The sequence below is a fragment of the Epinephelus moara genome, chromosome 21, assembly GCF_006386435.1.
Source record: "Epinephelus moara isolate mb chromosome 21, YSFRI_EMoa_1.0, whole genome shotgun sequence".
NCBI lineage: Eukaryota > Metazoa > Chordata > Actinopteri > Perciformes > Serranidae > Epinephelus > Epinephelus moara.
The window spans coordinates 41,123,489-41,138,024 of record NC_065526.1 but is presented as its reverse complement, the minus strand read 5'-3'; the positions used below and the strand labels follow the sequence as shown (position 1 = coordinate 41,138,024).

At 43.8% G+C, this 14,536-nt stretch overlaps 1 protein-coding gene across 3 annotated transcripts in view; it reads left to right on the top strand.

The window, feature by feature from the left end:
* Positions 1-14,536, top strand: part of LOC126408993 (epidermal retinol dehydrogenase 2-like) — a 209,093-nt gene that overhangs the window by 141,261 nt on the left and 53,296 nt on the right. Inside the window, exon 8 of one of the 3 annotated variants that reach the window (XM_050074847.1) lies at positions 1,008-1,753. The exons of 1 other annotated variant lie outside the window; for it this stretch is intronic. In XM_050074847.1, the coding sequence (XP_049930804.1) occupies positions 1,008-1,110 (103 nt within the window). In that variant the 3' untranslated portion in view covers positions 1,111-1,753. Of the gene's footprint in view, positions 1-1,007; positions 1,754-14,536 lie in introns of those variants that run through there. One more of the 3 variants, XM_050074846.1, reaches the window with a different exon arrangement.

Sequence of the window (14,536 nt, the reverse complement as noted above, 5' to 3'; positions counted from 1 at the left end):
ACTCACTCAAGACAGTTGCTCAGCCTCCTGGCTGCATGGGGATTGTGGGGGGACGGCATGCAGAAACTATACTTTCAGTCCACAGAGTATAGGGGGCTGGCTAAGTACTGCAGCTAATGAGTGAGTTTCCATGGTACAGAGCTGCACTTCCAATTCACTAAGCCTTGCCTCTAATGCTGTAAATAAACTCCATTTATTACATGTACCATTATCACTGACAGAGACAGAGGAACAATTCAACATCTGACACGCCGAGTAAGAGAGAGCAGGAGGGTGAGAGGGAGAGAGAGAAACCATCGCTAACTGCTAAGCTGACTTAACTAACAGAGCTATTAGTGTGTAAACAGCCAATGGATTAGCGAGAAAGTCACTTAAGAAGAACAGCTTTGAGTGCTTAAGCAGAAACAGTATAAGTCTAAAGAAATGTATAGCAGGTATTAAGTGGCAGTAATAAAGAATATAACAACATGAACTTGGTTGAGCTCACAGGAGCAACACAAAGACACTACTATTGACCAACACAGAAACACCAGAAATGAGGCAACACACTTACTGCAGTCAGTTGGCAGGTCAATGGTGAAATTACAGTAATTTAAAGAATTACTAAATGTACATTGCATTTGATCTTGTGTGCCACTTATGTATATTTGGAAAGCTCTGTTTTAAGTGCAAAACCAGCTAAAGGATTAAGAACCTCTAACAATACCAGAGGGTGGGGAAAATAACCATTAAAGTGTTTATCGTTAATCATGAAGTAGAAAGATATGACAGACAGAAAGACCAGACAGGAACCAAAATCCTTCAGAGGGTGTATGAGAAACTAGCACACAAGCAACATTAGTGGCAGAACAAAGTATGGTATTAGATGTGTCTACTGCCATCAGTTTGACAGAGATATTGTGTATTGATGAATTAAAATGCTGAATGCACTTCCTGCAGCTGTAAAGTTAGAATATTTTCTATATTTTTTGCCTGCCCTCATCCTGTCCCTCCATCATCCTCTTCAGTGTTCTGCAGTGGAAGCTGAAGTCCCTCCTTGGCTCTTACCTGGGATTGTCATTGGAAGTAGACTGCCATACTAACTCCAGTCTGCACTACAAACTGCAGTAGCACACATTCAGCATCACTCTACATTTCTCTTCTACCTATCAGAATGGTTATTACAGCCACCTAATCACACCGGATGGAGAAACTTTACATTTAAAATGATAGGAAATAAAGATAATACAGGTAAAGCAAAATACTGCATGGGCACTGCAGCCACGTACAATAAATACTTCTCCTTCAGCACTACTGTACTTTGTACCAACTATCGACCACACTGTTATTATAGCATGCAGCACTTTCACAGCCTGAGGAAAGGCGTCTTATCACAAGGATTATTTTTCTCTCTTGATCAACACTGACAATGCACTTAAGATCAGAATTGACTGCAAGCTTTTTCTTTGACGTGAGTTTATTGTGCATTTAGACATAAACTCTGACTGTTATCCAGAGACAAACCTGAATCTGTTTGTAATGTCATCAATAGACAAACAGTGCAGAGACAGTCCCAGCTGGAGGCTGTGCCATTGTTTGCTGATGATAGTCTTCAGGGTTTTTGTGTCTGTCGACTAGCCCCAGGTCATGTGTCAGCATGTTCTTTGGTCTGACAAAAGCGTGCACAGGATTTGATAGAATATGAGTGTCAACTGAATAAAGGTACGTTATTTTTCATATCCAATATTAACTGAGAGGTTTGGAGTAAGTAAAGATTTAAAGCCTAATTATTGTGCCTTGTTGGACAGTTGCATGAAAAATGATTAATAAAGAATGTTTATATTTCACAAATCTGAATGATGTGTGTTTACAATAAAGCCACAGTTAGGTTGTTGCACCGCTATCACAGAGGCTTTCTGTTGGTGTGTTCAACATTAGAATCATTTGAAGTGTAAGAATTTTATTTTAGTACTTCAACTCACTGGTTTAGATGTGAATGTGATGACACTTGTTGCTGTAAGGCCACTGGTTTGTTTGCAGGGAGAGTAAATAAAGGCCTCTCCCTCCCCTTACTGCTGCTTCAAACTACCTGAAGTGCCCCTAAGCAAGGCACTAAAACTCCTCAGTCTTGATAGCAAAACTGACACCAAACATGCTTGATAATTTGAATGGAGTTACTGCAGTCTTTCACTTATTGCAGCAAAGTCAGTCTACATGGATCATGTGCCCCCAACCAGACCAGAATCTAAACATCAAAAAATCCTTCTGTTTAGAAGTGGAGGTGCTTCTGCAGAGAGTGAACATCAAATATGTTGTCATATGTCGTAGCATCAGGAGTAGATACAAAATAAAAAATGCATGGGATGTTAAAAAAACAAAAACAAAAAAACTCCACAAGAAATAAATGTACAGTGCAATCATAGAGAGTATGCTAATTTGAACAGGTGAGTTTTGAGTCTGGATTTAAACAGTGGAAGGAAGGCAATGTTGCGGATGTCAGGTGGGAGTGAGTTCCAGAGTTGAGGAGCAGAGCAGCAGAAATCTGTGCTCCCTATGGTGCTGAGGCGGGTGGAGGGCACAGAGGGGTGGATGGAAGAGGAGGATTGGAGGGAGGGGAGGAGGTGGCGATGTGGAGGAGATCGGACAAATATGGGGGGGGGCAAGGTTATGGATGGTCTTGAATTAGTGCTGCACGATTTGATAAAAATGTGCGATTGCGATTATGGTGGACAATATCGCTATTTGCGATTGAGATTACAATATAATTACGATATACAATATAATAAATAAATGGTATCATGAGTCTTTTTTCTTGATTCAGTGTTTCCCCTACATTATATTATGGGCGCACTGACCTGACATAGTTATTGTTATGGACAGACAGTGTGCCAATGACCATCAACAGACTGAGCACAGTCAAACACACTGCTCACACAGCAGCGCAGCATGGAACTGTACACACAGCGGAGCAAGCCTGTGTTGCGTTCAGGCGTTGTCACATAAATGACTAATTCCAGCATGCCATAGCAGAACACAGCAGCATGTCAAGTGGGCCGAAACCGAGCAAAATTGCTCAATTTTTCATTTGTTATGGAGTCCATGATTTCCCTGTGACACTTACAAATGTTTCCTTAACTGTGCTTGGATGTTGTTTTATGAGGCTCTGACGGCTTTCAGTTGTCTCTTTGTCTTTAACGTTACACGGCTCGGCTTTCTCTCACATGCACTCTTCCTACTTTTCCCTGTGCTGTGCTGTCTCAAGTGTTGATATAGATTGGTCGTGTTGCCGCGGGACGTGGCGACTTTAACTTTTAAACTTTTACACAGCACGTCTTTCTGTTCAACGTTGCCGTACCTGAATCCAAAGTATCACCATGTAATAGACGTTGCATTTTTCACCACCAACTCAGGCTGTTCTTGGTCGTGCTCATGCTCTTCAGTGTCTGTGCTGGTCACTGCTGCACGCCAGCTGCACGCACCAGGATAGCTTGTGGGCGTGATGTCAACAAACTCCACACACTACAGGAGAGGCAGTCACGTTCACAGGCACACACGTTAACATTTATTTAGGCCTACATTAAATTGCAAATCGCAGCCTTTTATGCGGTTATGTAATCGCACAGCCTGACATCGCGATTGCGATTGCGATTGCGATTAGATTAATCGTGCAGCACTACCTTGAATCCGTAAAAGAGAATTTTTAATTGTATCCTGAATTTAACTGGAAACCAGTGAAGTTGCTGGAGGACGGGGATGATGTGGTGGAATGAGGGGGTTTTGGTGATGATACAAGCAGCAGAGTTTTGGACCATTTGAAGCTTATGGAGGGACTTGTGAGGGAGAGCAAAGAGGAGAGAATTGCAGTAGTTGATGTGGGAGGCGACAGGGCTATTGACAAGGATAGAAGTGGTGTGGGGGCTGAGGGAAGGGCGGAGACGATAAAGGTTGCAGAGAAACAGAGGAACTGTCAATTTGGGGGGAGAAGCTGTCAACTTTAGATAGTGTAGATTTCTGCCCACGAGGAGGATTTCTGTTTTATTGCTGTTGAGTTTAAGGAAGTTAGATGTGAGCCAGGATTTAATTTCGGAAAGACAGGTGGTAAGGGAGGAGGGGGGGAGGGTGGAGTTTGGTTTAGTGGAGAGGTAGAGCTGGGTGTCATCCGCAAAGCAGTGGAAATGGATGTTGAATTTACGGAAAATATTGCCAAGTGGGAGGAGATAGATAATGAAGAGAAGAGGCCCCAGGACAGAGCATTGGGGCACACCTGAAGTAACGGGGGAGGGCTGGGATCTGAAGAACTTGAGTTGAATGAACTGAGTGCAGCCGGAGAGATATGAGTAAAACCAGTCCAGCAGTCCAGGGGTGTGTGACAGATGCCGATGGAGGATAGTCTCTTGAGGAGGATGGTGTGAGAAATAGTGTCAAAGGCCGCATTCCAGATCAAGGAGGATGAGAATAGTGAGTAAACTGGAATCGGTAGCCATGAGGAGATCGTTGGTGATTTTCAGGAGAGCAGTTTCTGTGCTGTGGGAGGGGCGGAAACCAGACTGGAATTGTTCGTAGAGGTTATATTGAGTTAGGTGAGAGTGGAGTTGATTTGCGACCGTCTTTTCAAGAATTTTGGAAATAAAGGGTAGGTTAGAGATGTTTTTTTTGTTTGTTTGTTTGTTTTTGTTTTTTTTCAATATTGGGGTGACGGCTGCAGTTTTGAAGAGAGTAGGAACTATTCCAGTGGTAAGTGAAGAATGGATGACGACGGAGAAGAAGGGGAGCAGAGAGGAGAGGCAGGATTTGACCAGAGCTGTAGGAAGGGGATAGTGCTGACAAGTGGAAGGCTTGGATTTGCGGATGAGGTCAGAGATTTCAGATGCGTCAGGGAGTTGGAAACTGGAGAAGGCTGACAGTGGGGGAGAAGTTCAGAGGAGAAGAGAGGTAGAGAGCCAATACTTAAGTGCTGGTGGATTTTGTGAATTTTGTCAGGGAAGAAGTGCATTAGGGAGTTACAGGTGTCCGATGAGTACAGGTGGGGGGGCAGAGAGTCAGGGGTTGGAGAATTTTGTTGAGGAGTGATAACATAGTCTTGGTGTTACCTTCATCAGAGCAGATCGGGCCGGAGTAGTAATTTGATTTGGTTTGCGCAATTGAGTCCTTATAGTGTAACAGGTGAGTTACAGTATGTATAGTTCTGTGAACAGTGAGACCAGATTTTCGATAGAGTCGCTCTAGTTGACAACATTTGGCTTGATGGACCGGAGTTGGGGTATAAACTAGGGGGCAGATCAAGTGAAGGTAACTGACTGTTGAGAATGTTTTTTAAACCATTATTGTAATGAGTAGCCAGTTCATCAGGGGTGGATAAGTGGTCAGGGATCAGAATATTTTCAATGCAGGAAGAGAGGGTATCCATGTTAATGTCCTTAATATTGTGGAATGAAATGAGGCGGGTGGCTTGGTAGGAGAGAGAGTAACATTAAATGAGAGGAGGAAGTGGTCAGTTATGTGGAGTTCATCAGCTGTACAGTTGGAGGGGGTGAGACCAGAACAGCAGATTAAATCCAGAGTATGACCTTTTGTGTGAGTGGGAAAATCAATGAACAGATGAAATCCAAAACTGTCAAAGCAGGATAAAAAGTCTCTGGTAAGAGGTAGAATACTATTGTCTACATGTATGTTGAAGTCTCCCAGCAATATTACATTTGGTGAGAGAATGGATAAGTGGGTGAGGAGAGCAGATAAGTAATTTAAAAACTCATTGTGAGGCTTTTGAGGATGGTCAACAGTAGCAATGATGGTGGGAGTGGGACTGGACAGTTTACAGGCTAGGCATTCCATAGAGCTGAAGGCAGGGACAGAAACGGACAGGACTTTCCACTTCTTGCAGTGAATTATCGGGAGACCTCCTCCGCAACCGGAGCCACGGGGTTGACAGATGAAAACAAACCCCGGAGGAGTCATTGAGTTGTGAAAGGTCATTAGATTGTTGCCAGGTTTCAGTTAAACAGAGAAAGTCAAGCTTACGGTCAGTGAGGAGATCCTGGATGAGATGTCCCTTGCTTGTGAGTGAGCGGATGTTGAGCAGACCGAAGTTGACAGCGGAGGTGTCATGTTTGAAAGTAGCGTTAGCTGACCTAGCCAGGCTGGCTAACGCGCTGTGGTCAACAGACCGGGTGGCAATTCTTGGGGGCCAGTGAGTGGTGGACCAGAAGGATTTGATTGCCTTGGAGTTGTGGAGATGGAAATTCCGGCGGGACCCACAGTGGTTCTATCTCCGGCGTGGCAGGAATGCAATGTCCAGGTGGAGATGCAGCATAGCCGGCGGAGGCTCAGAGAGGTGGAGGCGGATCTGGAGGAGCTCAGCAGCAGTGTACTGGAGGAAACCAGACACGGGTTGATGGACAAGCAACAGGGGAGTCCAGGCTAGTGCGGACCAGATAAGAATCATGCTGGTCCACATTGCAAGCAATGTCAGCAGATATGGTTGCGAAGCCAGGTGGAGGTGAGTCAGGTAGGTAACATAAGCGTTACGCTAATGTTAGCCTGCTCACACACAACCACACAGAAGAGACAACTAGAATTGTTGGTCATCCAAGGAGGATGAAAGGGTGAACTCTCACTTGAGTGCAATTACAACGTCAAGAAGGCAATAAAAAACCTAAAAAAAAACATACAAACTTTAAACCCTGGTCGGTTACAACAGGCCAACTCATCAGCCCCCTCTCCAACTTCAGAAGAATCCAACTCTGAGCTCATCCACAAAGCAAAACCAACCACCTGTCAGCTTGATCCCGTCCCAACTGCTCTCCTCAAAACCTGCCTGCCATCCGTGTCCCCCATGATCGCTGAATAATCAGCTCCTCCTTACCTCTGGAACTGTACCTCCACCCCTACACTGGCTACAATTACACCCACCCTCAAAAACCCGGTGCTGACCCAGCTGACCTTAACCACTACAGACCAATCTCAAACCTCCCATCCATATCCAAAATCCTGGAGAAGGTGGTTGCAGCTTAACTTCAGTCCCACCTCGACTCACTACCTGCCTTGAGGACATCAGGAGTTGGATGAGCAGGAACTTCCTGAAGCTCAACGGAAGCAAAACCGAGGCCCTGCTCATCAGTTCCCAAAAAAAACCCTGGCCAAAATCCAAAGCAGCCACATCTCTCACATCATCATTGATAACTTCCCTGTCCCATCTCAAAACCCACCTGTTCAAACTGGCCTATGTACATTATGTACCCTCTGCTGTGCATAAATGCGCACAGCGTCTTTCGGCAGTGATCACTGCAGTATTAAATGAACTCAATCTTACTAAGTAGTGATGAAATGGTAACATATTACACTAAAGTACACTGGCTGGTTTTTAATAAATAAACATTTAACGTTCCTCTGTTGTGATCAAATTAAAATGGCAACAAGTGAGCCTATTTATTATTTCACCCACCCAGTGTGCATTTGTGTGTGCGTATGTGCATGCATGCGTTTCAAATTTTAAAAAAAAACAAAAACGTATGACATCCCTACATTCTTGTAACATTATGCCACATTGTCAACTGAATTTAAGTTAATACGCTCAGACAGAGATCATAATTACAGTGGTAGGCTGTAATAAAATAGACAGATGGTGCCGTTGCGCCCCTTGCATATTTAATTTACATCACTTTAAAATGACCGCTCCGAAGCAAGGATGTCTCATATTTTGAAAAGCCTGTTGCCTTCACTCCTATCTCCTTGCATGTCTTCCTGGACTCCTCCGCTAGCATCTCTGGTGGGCGGGACTAAGATGCATGGAGGGGACTCGAGGAGGTGCATATCAGGAAATGGGAAATCTCTGGAGAGAGGAGAGGTGAAATTAGACAATTATACTAATAACTGAACACTGCTTCAAAATTTTTTGTCCTGCCCGTCCAATCCACCCGAGATATTTTCTGGTGTGATCAATCACTTATTAGATTGCATGGTTACCATTAACATAACAGATATGAATTGAAGAGTAAGTGCAGTGTTTATTGTAAAAGGCCATAATCCTTTTTGTTAAATAATAAAAAAAATATTTTTTTAATCTTATAAATTGTGAAAATATGATTGTAATATAAATGCTATAATATTATATAACTGTAGAAATGAAGAAAACAGTAACCAATTGTTCTATACAAATATGTCTGCAAAAAAATGTGCATTAGAGTGCTCTTGAGTGTGCACCATGGCATGAATTTCATGAGGGCCACAAGGGCCATGGCCTTGTGCCCTTGAAAAAAATATCTGCCCTTAGGCCACAGTGGCCTTCATGCCCCGCCCGCACTGCCCCAGGTGATTTTGCGGTCTTCTCCTCTGCCTCTTTCCTGTCAACACGGCTTTGACACCTGTATCTATTGAGAAAAAAATGCGATGACATTCTAGATTCTTATTGGGCAACATCAAATGAGATGATGCGTACATCACCAGTGGTGGATTTGATTGGAGCCTGGCATGAACGGCCCGGATGGGCTATAATGACAGTTTGACACCAATCTATCACCAGCCAACCAGGAGACTTCATCAAACGCCCGGGCAGGGATTGGTAGCGAGACCCGGTATTAAACAACCCAAGGCAAGTTTAATCAAGACCATAATAATAGTAAGCTCCACCATTATCGACGTTACTTTTTAAAGTTTCGGTTTCATCATCATTCTGCAGCCTCTCTCCTGCTCTCTGGATGTAAGGGCTGACCTCACACAACAGAGTGAAGTCAGACAACAGCAGAGAGGCCGCGGTGCAGATGAAGGGAATATAACTTAAAGTTTACTCTAGTTGATGACAGCTGTGCTTGTTACTGTGAGTAAGTGCAATAAAACCCCTGCCAGCCAAGCCAGTACTTTATCAATACATGTTATCAGAATGTAGAAAGCCACATTTCAATCTGCTCTGTTGTTGAAATATGATTCTCTCATTCACCACTATTATGATTTACGATCGTGGTCGACACAAGCACATCGCGCTCACGGTGCTAACAGCAAAGTGTTAAAGACAAACTAAAATGAAAGCTGTCTGTATGTAGGCTAACACTTGATCTGAAGATGTACCTGAGGCAGCCGACCTGCAGACAGTGAGTGTCCGCAGTAGAGGAGGGCCAGAGAGCAGGATGAATGACTGATACTGATGTTTGTCTTCATGCTGAGATAACATGACTTTCTTCACTCAGTATTGTGATGTCAGGAGGAATATTTATATTCCAGTGAGATATTATTGGGTTTTAAATAGTGACTTTCTTGTTGTAAACATGACTGTTGCTGCCATGGACTGTATAAAACTATATCCTGTGTAACTGACCTATAAAGAAAACATCAGGAGGTGAGGTGTGTGCATGTGTGTGTGGAGGAGAGGAGAGAGGGAAATGCTGGTAGAGAGATACTGTGTGTTGCTTCTGTGCATTGATAGCTCTTTTTCTCTTTTATAGTCTGTTTCTGCATTATGTTGAGGAGGGCCATGCCTATATATATATATATATATATATATATATATATATATATATATATATATATACACACATATACACATCAAGTCTAAACTTGACCAAACTGAAATGCTTCACAGATCTTTTTTGAAACGTTTACTTAATGTTAATAATGCACAGCAAATTGTATTATTTATGGAGAGTTTGGTCAAAATAGTCTAGATTTAAAGGTAAACATGAGAATGATTAACTTCTGGGTGCATTTAATTAGTCATAATACAACAAGATTTTGTATGATGACAATATTTTTCAGTGTAAATGGATTTCCAAAGTTAAAAATATTCTTGATGATTGTGGTCTATCGTACTTATGGCATGACGCTGGACGGATGAACCCTAAGTATTTAAAATTAATGATTGAACGTAGATTATCTGACATGGAACTACAGAGATGGCATGAGAGATTACAAATAACCCTTTATGTGATAGTTATAAATTGTTTAAAACTGATTTCACTTTTGAACCTTATTTGATTATGTTAAGACCTGCCGAAAGGATTTGTTTGTCTAAGTTTCGGTGTGGAAATCATAAGTTACCTATCTCTGAGCGCAGGTATGACCATGAAAATGTCCCTCGGCAATGTACTCTTTGTTTGATCATCGAGGAGACATATATCATTATGTACTTGTGTGTTCCTTTTTTAACAAAGAGAGAAAAGAGTTGGTCGGACAGTTCTATAGAGTAAATCCAAATATTTACAAGTTTCAAAAGTTAATGTCATCTCGAAAAGTAAAGGTTTTGTCAAATTTGTTAAAACTTTTAAAGAAAATCCTGAATAGTTTCTCTTGATTTGCTTTGACTTGTACGTATGTACACTAATTGTGTTTTATTTATTTTGTTGTACATTGGTTGCCGCCTGCTCTGATTTGTCATTGTTATTTTTGTTTGTCCCTTATACCCCGGGGAGGGGTCAAAAGGAAAAATAAATGAAAATGAAAAAAAAACTGATTGCCAGAGTGACTCACTGAGCAAATTCAAATTGTGCTCTCGCGAGAACTCTGGATTTCGAGGGTAGCAAAATTTAGCAATCTGAGACAAAATGGAAAGACGCTTGCTTCATATTTTGATAGAAGCCCATCGAGGTGTTCAGTGTTAAGTTTCATTCATGTTAGCTTAACAGTGTTTGGAGGAAAAAGGCAAGGTGGAATATCTTACATGCAGAGGCGTAAAGTAACTAATTATATTTACTCATGTTACTGTAATTTTTTTGTGTAATTTGTAATTTTTTCAGTAGTTTTTGAAATCTGTAATTTTACTTTTACTTAAGTAAATTTTGACTTAAGTATTGTACTTTGCTACATTTTATATCACATCCGTTACTAAGTAAAAAAATAAATTTAAAAAAAGTTTTCGGCTAAATGGAAACCAAAAGGGTGAATCTTGGAAATCTCGCAGTGAATTGACCCAGAACAAGCGGCCGGTGCTGGCGAGTTACTGGAAAGAGAGATGGAGGAGGGTGGGAGTGCTTAGGCAGATGCAGCAGTTGAAATGAACAAAGAAACGAAAGAAAACCCTGTGTGCACAGTGCCGTTTATAACTGTCGGTCAGAAAAATGCGGCCCGAGCCGTGCTTTTGTGTGCTCACCTGTGTGTGTGTGTGTGTGTGTGTGTGTGTGTGTGTGTGTGTATGCGCATGCGCATGCGCATCGGGGCCGAACTCCGCCGTGCGCGATACAGAGAGCAGAGGAGGATTGTAAACGCACAACCATAGAGACAGAAATGACATGCCGTCATGTAAACAATACAAGTCAAAACGTAAGGTGAAACATTTCACCGTATAACACGATAAATAGTATATTGTTATGGTATTATATGAAGCGTCTGTCGCTCAAACTTTAGTTTATGACGAGATAAGACGCAGCCCTCTCCTCATATGCTTTACTCACAAGTGTGTGAATTGACCTGGATATGAAGCGTCTGTAGCACCAAATAATATAACGGTAGTTTCTAAAGAGCTAAGACAAGCTAAGACAGCAGCCGAGCACCACCGCTGCTAGTTGCATATAGGGGAACAAAATACATCCCTGGCATTTTTCCATCAAATAATCAGACCTTTGTTCTTTCCACTACACGTTTACCTGCATCGAAACATAGGATACAGGATATACATTACCATAAGCTTACAGCACAAAAAGTAGCAAGAAATTCCCCAGTATCTCATCAAGACAGTTTTTACAACACAGGCACACTCACTTAACACCAACACAGCATATTAAGTAGGACACAGATTCACCTGCATCTCAATAGGATTTACAGTACAGGAACACTCAAAGCTAACAGCACAACAAGTCATATCACAATAACATGTATCACCTGTGGGGAGGTCCTTAGGAGCATCCTCTACTTGTCCCTCTTCTCCTCTGGAAGCCTCAGCAGCCTACAGCCTGCCATAACTCTTTTTTGTCTTCTGGTGCAGCTGGCCGACTGTTGTGATCATGATCAATGCTACTAACCTTAATGTTTCAACACTATTGACCATTGCCATCCATCCATCCATTTTCATCCGCTTAACCGAGGCCGAGTCGTGGGGGCAGCAGGCAGAGCAAAGCACCCCAGACATCCCTCTCCTCAGAAACACTTTCCAGCTCCTCTTGGGGAACCCTAAGGCATTCCCAGGCCAGATGAGATATGTAATCCCTCCTGCGTGTTCTGGGTCTTCTCCGGGGCCTCCCACCAGTGGGACGTGCCCGAAACACCTCCAGCGGGAGGCGCCAAGGAGGCATCCTAATCAGATGCCCGAACCACCTCAACTGACCTCTTTCCACACAAAGGAGCAGGGGCTCTACTCCGAGCTCCCTTCGGATGTCCAAGCTCCTCACCCTATCTCTAAGGCTGAGCCCAGCCACCCCACAGAGGAATCTCATTTCAGCCGCTTGTATCCGCGACCTCATTCTTTCGGTCACTACCTAGAGCTTATGACCGTAGGTGAGGGTTGGGACATAGATGAACCAGTAAATTGAAAGCTTTGCCTTCCGGCTCAGCTCCCTCTTCCTCATGACGGATTCACATGCTCAGTCGGCTTTTCGGCCGATTGAGCATGTTGAATTAGCGGTGGAGCTTGTCGGTGAGAGAGATCACTCTGATTGGCTGTTCAGGTTTTATTTCCTTGCCCCTGTAGCTAGTGAATCTGCCTGTAGTGAAACTGAGGCTAACCAGTGCTTCCTCCTCAGGTTCCAATTCACTCAGCTGCCCGACAGACCCGCTGCTTCTTCCCACTTTAACCTGAATAGCCGCAGCATGACCGGAGGGAAGCACAGCCAGTTAGCCTCCGCTAGCTTCCCAGCTAGCCCCGGCTCTCCGTTTGGATCCAACCGGAGCACCGAGCCCCGGTTTGCTATTCCCGGGTCCCGGGGCAAGATGGCGCCAGGGTGCTCGGCTGGCCGTCTGTCGTTCTACTTTGTGTTTGCTGTATGTTTAGTGATTTACCTGTTCTGTCAAGAGGTGTCGTCTCTCCTCACCTATGATCGCCAGACTCTACTTGAGATTAGAGGCTTCTCCGATCAGCTCAAATATGATCCATTGGTGAACTTTTCTCCACGCCTCAAAGAAATCCCTGCGTTCCTGAGGCGTCCTCCACTCCACCCTGCCCATCAGAGACGCCGGAGAAGACGGGGTAAACGAGGAGGCCTCCGGGTCAGGCTGGAGGCTCACCTAAGGTCTGTTCGTGTGTCGGATTATGGCATTAATCGGTATTTTCTAGATGTTTCCCCTGCCCTGCAGTCGTGGAGGATTAGAGCCCGATGGATCTGGCCGGTGCTCCCTGACGCTAGCGGCTCTGACAGCGTCAGCTGTTCGGCGGACCCCGATCTCCAGTTGGCTTTATTGAATGTGAGATCTGTCACCAATAAGACCTTTTTACTGAATGACTTTTTTGCCTCACGCAAACTGGATTTTATGTTTTTAACTGAAACCTAGCTCCATGAAGGTGATCTTGCTCCGTTTTCGGAGCTCCTTCCCCCTGGATGTAGTTTCCTCAGCTCCCCTCGCACCACCGGCAAAGGTGGAGGACTGGCATCCATATTCAAATCCACCTTTCACATCCAGCAGTCTCCAGCTGTCAATGGCTCCAGCTTTGAGCTCCAACTCTTTGAGGTAAAAATCCCCATGACTGTTCTCTGTGCTGTGGTCTATCGCCCACCGAAATTTAACAAAGACTTTATACAGGACTTTGCAAACTTTGTGTCGGGTATTATTCTTGAGTATGACCACGTTTTAATTGTCAGCGATTTTAATGTGCATGTCTGCTGTGAGACCAGACCGCTGGTCAGAGACTTTTTGAATCTAATTGACTCTCTTAATCTCATGCAGTCTGTTTCGGAGCCGACGCACGATAAAGGCCATATTCTGGATCTCGTACTGTCATATGGACTGAATGTACATATAACTGAAATCTGCCACACACTCTTATCCGACCATCTACCTGTTCTATTTTCCATCTCACTACCTACACCCTCCAACACGGACTCCGCGCCCGTTCGCCGTCTCCGTGTTCTTAATTCTTCGACTCCTCTGCAGTTCTCTGCCGCCTGGAAAGACTCGTATTCCCTGGATGACTTTGGCGACCTCAGTGTGGATGTTTGTATGAAGTTGTTTGATTCTCTCTGTACTGAGATCTTAGACTCCATTGCACCAATGACTTTAATGCGCGTTAAGCCACGGGCTGAGCCTTGGCTAAATGAGTCCACTTGTGCGCTCAGACGCGCATGTAGACAAGCGGAGAGAAAGTGGAAAAAGGATAATCTCCAGATTTCTCGGGATCTCCTACGTGTTTGCCTTCTTAATTATCAGCAGGCTGTTAAAGCTGCTAAAGCTGAATATTTTTCCTCACTTGTCTCCAACAACGCTCACAAACCTCAGGTTCTTTTTAATGTATTTGATTCACTTGTGAACCCTTGTGATGATGTCTCTGTTGAACCGTCTTCTTCTCTGTGTGAGGACTTTTTGCAATTTTTTGTCAATAAGATTTCGGCTCTTAGACCCCAACTCCCTCAGCCTGCCCAGGACCCCTCAATTCCTACAGCAAGCTCAGCTGCTTTTCACCAGTTTAAGCCTGTCTCACTTTCTGCAC